The sequence below is a fragment of the Mauremys reevesii genome, unplaced genomic scaffold (assembly GCF_016161935.1).
Source record: "Mauremys reevesii isolate NIE-2019 unplaced genomic scaffold, ASM1616193v1 Contig66, whole genome shotgun sequence".
NCBI classification, from domain to species: domain Eukaryota; kingdom Metazoa; phylum Chordata; order Testudines; family Geoemydidae; genus Mauremys; species Mauremys reevesii.
This window is the reverse complement of record NW_024100880.1, coordinates 183313-189611: the sequence shown is the minus strand read 5'-3', so window position 1 is coordinate 189611 and position 6299 is coordinate 183313. Positions and strand designations below refer to the sequence as shown.

The window sequence follows — 6299 nt, the reverse complement described above, 5'->3', positions numbered from 1 at the left end:
TGATCTCTTTGTCCCCAACACCGTCAGTTGGCACTTTGCAGGGGAAACTGAGGCACCCACACAGAATTCAGAGAAAACATTAAGAACATTCCCACTTTGTCACAACAGGTGCAACAAAATTTAATACCGTATATTAGGTATTAATAGGCAAGTGCTGCTTCTGACTTTTCACTTTTAATTGACCCTTGTAATCTTGTGGTGCTGACACATTGTAGCTTCATTTTATATCAGCTTACAGGGTGGGAGCGGTGGCGGGGGGAACCACCATTTTGGGCCCCACCAAAAATTATACGAACCTGCCGCCTATGTCTGTCAAAGCTGGTAGCTGTGAGCCCACAGCCGGACTGGGGTCACCTTTTCATTTGGGGGACACAGGAGTGTCTGACCCAGAGGGGAGCCCAGAGAGGGAAGTCCAGACAGAAGGTGAGGGGGGGCCAGAGAGTCCGCCCACCTTTTGTAGGGAGGATCTTTCCCAGGAGGAGGGTGAAAAGTCTGCATTTACCATGCCAGACTCCTCTCCTGTGGATCAAGTTTTAAGGGAAAACTGGGGGTCAGATCTCCTGGAGGGGGGAATCCATCCAGCTGACCTGTTGGGAACAGAAAGTGGGGTGTCCAAAGGGGTCTTACCAATCCAAGGCACGCCACTGAAAGATGTTCCTGCTATGCTTGTAAGAGATAAAACTCTCTCCTCAAGGCAGGAGGAAGAAAAGCTTTGCCTTATTTCACAAGTGTGTGGGGTCCAGCCCAAAGAAAGTCCAGAGGGAGGGGCTGAGGGCAGGCATGTTTGCAGTACACCCTTTCCTTGCCAGAGCCTCAAACACATGCCTGAATTAAAAGCCTTCTCCAAAGAGGCAGAAGAATATGCATCAGAGTGCCCACCAGGGGGGCACAAAGAAATGGGAAAATGCAGTAAACACTAAACAATTTAACTAAACAAGCTAAATTGTGTGAACAAAGCCTGTCCACCGTAGACTTGCTGTTAACCTTATGTCTTTTACTACTTCATCTATGGGTCAAGACAAAGGAGTCAATACTAGTGGTTCCCTTTAAAGAGGTGGGACATACCTGATTGGTGGAAGAAACTGTTGTACATGCTAGGGATGGTGACAAGACAGCCCCACAAGCACGTTACTTTTCAGCCTATACCTGTAAACAGACTGGAAGCTTGGCACAGCAGCAAAAACCTAACAGGCCCATGCTGCTGTGTAGGAAGGGAAACTGAGGCACACCACTTCATGGCATTACTGGTTAAATGCCAAGACAGCTCCACTGTAACAGATATTGCTGTCTGCATTCTGTTAGCAATATTACACCCCAACGTGTTTTCAGGCACCTGGGGACCTGGAACCTCCAAACTTGCTAGAACACGTATGAATGACATAATATGGTTTAAAGGTACTGAAAGGGAGTGTGACCAAAGATAAACAGGGATTTTACTGCCTCTGCTGTGGACAGTGTCCACGTCTCTGGCAGTAAGTTGAGGAGGAGGATGTGATGGTGCAACATGCATAAAACTTCATGGGAATATGCTTATGAATGTATATATGATATAACTGGAATATGTTTTATGCCATATAGGCCATGTAACATATCTCTGTGTTTGTGAAGGTCAGAACTATAACTGGGTTCAAAGAAGAATTAGATAAGTTCATAGAGTATAGGTCCATCAATGGCTATTAGCTAAGGTGGTCAGGAACACAATCCCATGCTGTGGATATCCCTAAGCCTCTGGGTATGTCTACACTAAGGGATTATTCCGATTTTACAGAAACCAGTTTTTTAAAACAGATTGTATAAAGTCGAGTGCATGCGGCCACACTAAGCACATTAATTCGGCAGTGTGCGTCCATATACCGAGGCTAGTGTCAATTTCCGGAGTAGCTATTTATCTCATAGCTATCCCATAGTTCCCGCAGTCTCCCCCGCCCATTGGAATTCTGGGTTGAGATCACAATGCATGATGGGGCAAAAACTGTGTTGTGGGTGAGTCTGGGTAAATGTTGTCAGTCAATCCTCCCTCCGTGAAAGCAATGGCAGACAATCATTTTGCCTCCTTTTCCCTGGATTGCCCTGGCAGACGCCATAGCACGGCAACCATGGAGCCCATTTAGCCTTTTTTCATTGTATGTCTACTGGATGCTGCTGACAGACACGGTACTGCAGCACTACACAGTAACGTCCCCTTGCCTTTGCAAGTTAGCAGAGATGGTCATCAGCCCTACTGTACTGTCTGCTGCCTTGCAAGTTGATAATGATGGTTACCAATCATATTATACTGTCTGCTGCTTTCATGGGTGCTCCTGGCTGGCTTCAGTGAGCTCAGCTGGGGACACATGGCCAAAAATGAGAATGATTCCTCAGGTCATTCCCTTCTTTAAGCTTTGTCTAAAGGGAGGGTCAGTCCAACCTAGAATATCAGGCAAGCCTACTAAAGAACCAGAGAGGCAAACGGCCGCTCTGGGTCAGAGCCCCAGACATCCCACAGAAATGATGAGCTGCATGCCATTCTAGGGGGTGCTCCTGCAACAACCCCACCCCTTGCTTCCCTCCTCACCCACCCCACCTGGACTACTGTGGCAGTTATTCACCCCATTTGTGTGATGAAGTAATAAAGAATGCATGAATAAGAAACAACACTGACTTTATTGCCTCTGCAAGCAGAGATCAAAGAGGGGAGAGAAGGGCAGCCTCCAGCTGCTATGATATTCCAGGCAGGAGTGAATCTCCAGGAGACAAAGTTTAAAGAGGAGAATGACTGGGAGTCATTCCTATTTTTGCCCAGGCACCCCCGGCTGACCTCACCAAGGCCAGCCAGGAGTACTCACGGGATGATAATGACAGATATCAATCATATTGTACCATCTGCCATCAGGAAGGGAAGGGGATGCTCCTGTGTAGCGCTGCAGCACCACGTCTGCCAGCAGCATCCAGTAGAGATACGGTGACATTGAAAAAACGGCAAGAAAGATTTTTTTCCCTTTTCTTTCACGGGGGCGGGGGTGAAGACATATACCCTGAACCACCCGTGTCAATGTTTTTGACCCTTCAGGCTTTGGGAGCTCAGCCAAGAATGCAAATGTTTTTTGGAGAGTGCAGGAACTGTGGGATAGCTACAGTCCTCTCTCCCCGCTCCCTCCCTCCCTGAGCATCCATTTCTTTGGCTTTCTGTTACGCTTGCCTCAGCTCCTTAAGTTTCACGCAGCACTGTGTTGAGTCTCTGTTGAGACCTCTGTCTATCATAGCTTTGGAGATTTTTTCAAATGCTTTGACATTTTGTCTTTTGGAACGGAGTTCTGATAGAACAGATTCATCTCCCCATACAGAGATCAGATTCAGTATCTCCCGTTACGGTCCATGCTGGAGCTCTTTTTTGATTCTGGGACTGCATGGTCACCTGTGCTGATCGGCGCTCCACGCTAGGCAAACAGGAAATGCAATTCAAAAGTTTGTGAGGCTTTTCCAAGCTACCTGGCCAGTGCATCCGAGTTCAGATTGCTGTCCAGAGCAGTCACAATGGTGCACTGTGGGATAGCGCCCAGAGGCCAATACTGTCGAATTGTGGCCACACTAACCCTAATCTGAAATGGCAATGGTGATTTCAGTGCAACTCCCCTCGTCAGGGAGGATTACAGATATCGATATTAAATGCCCTTTATATCATTGTGTGGACGGGTGCAGGATTAATGTGATTTAACGCTGCTAAATTTGATATAAATTCATAGTGTAGACCAGGCCTAGGACTCTCCCTGAAGCTACTTTTCAATTATGGGGGAGAGAACGGGGGTGGTTTCTGTTGCAGTTGTCATGAACAGCTGTTTTGAAAGTGCTTTAAAATTCACTTGTGTAATTAGCTACGCCTGGAAATTGCTAGGCTAGTAGAAGGTCCAGGGTAGAGTTTGTGGTTCAAATTTGGACTCATTTGGTCAAGAGGTTCCCACATTACATCATTCCCTGTCCACCACATGAGTAACCATCTTTCAAAATGCAATAGTCTTCTAACACTTCTTAACACAGAGCTAAGGAAAGTCCAGTCCTCCTCCTGCTTGGTCAAGCCCACAAACAAATACACACTATGTGTGTTTGGGGGCATCTTAATTGTTGTGTAATGGGGCCTGCATGCGTGTTGTATCCCTATGAGCAAGGGAGTGGTTGTGAGGTGAGTGTGTTCACTTGTCCCTCCTCAATCATGCATCAGGCTTAACTAGAGCAGCAGCATCTGTCTAGGCACAAGGGGTGCCTGTTAGGGCTTTTGAAAATACCAGGTGATCAGCCATGTTGTCCTTAACCATCTCTCTGTCCTGCTCTTTTGTTCTTCCCTCCCAACTTTTTATTCCGGGACCTTTGTTGTCGCCCTCACCGGTTTTTGGAAAAAGCCAGGAGCATCCAGAGAATGGGGGGAAACAATCCCCTCCCCCTTATAGCCAGCCAAACTGTCATTTTGCCAGCACACACCTCTGAAAGTGTTGACTAGAATGGATAAGAAACTGGGATCATAACAAAATCTCTGTGAAACATCCCTGAGGACTCCCTCTTCCCCCCCTCCCCCCAGCTCTGGAGAAGGGGAAAATTCTTTTACATTGAGCAGAAATTCTGAAAGTGCAGAATTATTTATTGATACGCGATCTCTATTGAACTCCAGCAAAACTGACACAAATATACATCCAGGACAAACCTCTGTTGGAGATGGCTACAGAAAAATTCCGACTTAATAGCTGTGGAGTTGTGTAAAATTACAACCCCCTTGTAAATATACACGTAATAGTATGAACCATTGTAAGAAAGGACAGTTCCCCTTTGGACCTAAGGATGGTTCTTGAGTCTCCCCCTGCACTGATAGACTGAAAAAGGGAGGTTACCAGACCCCTCCATCTCATAACCTCCCATCTCTCGCTCCCCTAGGCCCTGATCCCCTTTCTCCATTCTGCCCCCCCGACTCGTCCCTAAAAACCTCTACCCCATTGCACAGTGAGAATAGAGCAAACCCAGCTCCTACTCCTAAGCCCTAACAATCTCTACTCAGCCTGTGCCGTGAATGTTGACATTTGCTGCTGGAGTCCCTGGGGCTGGCGGGGTTTAATTTTAACAGGGGCAGGTGTTCTCTCTCCCACTGCCCAGCTGCTCCCTCAGCTAGTGGCAGGGCAGCCAGGTCAGAGCTGCATTGGTGCAGTGGCTCCTGCTCACCAGTCCAGTAACTCTATGACCAGGTCAGGTTTTGTGTCTTTCACAGCATCCAGCTCTGCCTGTGTTTCTTCACTTAAATACCCTTTCGTCAAACTGTAGGAAAAACAGGGAAGGAAAAGGACGTATTAACTCTCTCTGCAGACACAACATCTGAGCCCACAGCCCCTAGGAAGCCCAGTGCTGCACCCACAGGATCTGTGTCACTGTCAGTCCCCTGCCTGCTGAGCTCTCTGCCAGGAGGTGCCTTTCCCTTGGGGGAGGGGGAAGAGAAGTGCTGGTGCAGTCTGTAGCCTGGCCTGCTCTGCACCCCCCAACACACACCCCACTCACCCTGTGAGCTCTGGGCAGGGACGGCAATGTCCTTTCTGCATGTAAAGGGCTGGATTGTGCAGCCCTTGGTCAGGGTGAGGAGCACTGACTGACACGGACAGTCCCATTGATCGCTGTGGGGCACTCAGTGCTCACAGGTAGCAGGGGCTGCAAAATCCAGCTCACAGAATCTCTCCATGGAAGCAGCATGATCTCAGCTCTCATGTGCTCCTCACACCCCCTCCTCACAGGCTTCAGTAACACTCAGAGGTGAAAGTAAGCCGGTACAGTCTGCATCTGCTTCAGCGGCGGGGATTTAAAGGGCTCTGCGAGGAGCCTCGAGCCTTTTAAATCCCGGTCCGCAGCTCCGGCGGCTGGGCTCGGGGCTGGCATTTAAAGGGCCCAGAGCTCCACGGCAGCTGGAGTCTCGGGCCCTTTAGTTCGCCCCAGGGGCCACCAGCCACTTCTGCAGCTGGGAACCCCATGGGTGATTTAAAAGCTCTGGAACTCCCAGCCACAGCTGGTGCCCCAGGGCCTTTAAATCTTGAGGCCCCACCTCTTCTGGATGAGCCCCCTCCCCTCAGGACTCCAGCCCTACCGGTAAGTCCTGTGAGTTACTTTCACCCCTGGTAACACTGTTCTTGAAGGAGAGTTTTTAGCAGCTGTTGTGGGGCTGCAGATTTGGCCTGACAATGCTGAAATGCAGGTGGGAGCTCAAATTCCACCCTGGCTGCAGGAAGACAGGAACATGTCACTTACTCTTGTATTTACTTTTACAGCCAGTTCAGATGAATGGGGTCTGTCTGTCT

The 6299-nt window shown here is 48.8% G+C and overlaps 1 protein-coding gene across 1 annotated transcript in view; it reads right to left on the bottom strand.

The window, feature by feature from the left end:
- Positions 1–4591: 4591 nt before the first annotated feature.
- LOC120394565 (NACHT, LRR and PYD domains-containing protein 3-like) overlaps positions 4592–6299 on the bottom strand; it is a 142355-nt gene continuing 140647 nt past the window's right edge. The window contains exon 15 of the mRNA XM_039518784.1: positions 4592–5274. Coding sequence (XP_039374718.1) covers positions 5178–5274 — 97 coding nt within the window. The 3' untranslated portion in view covers positions 4592–5177. The remainder of the gene's footprint in view (positions 5275–6299) is intronic.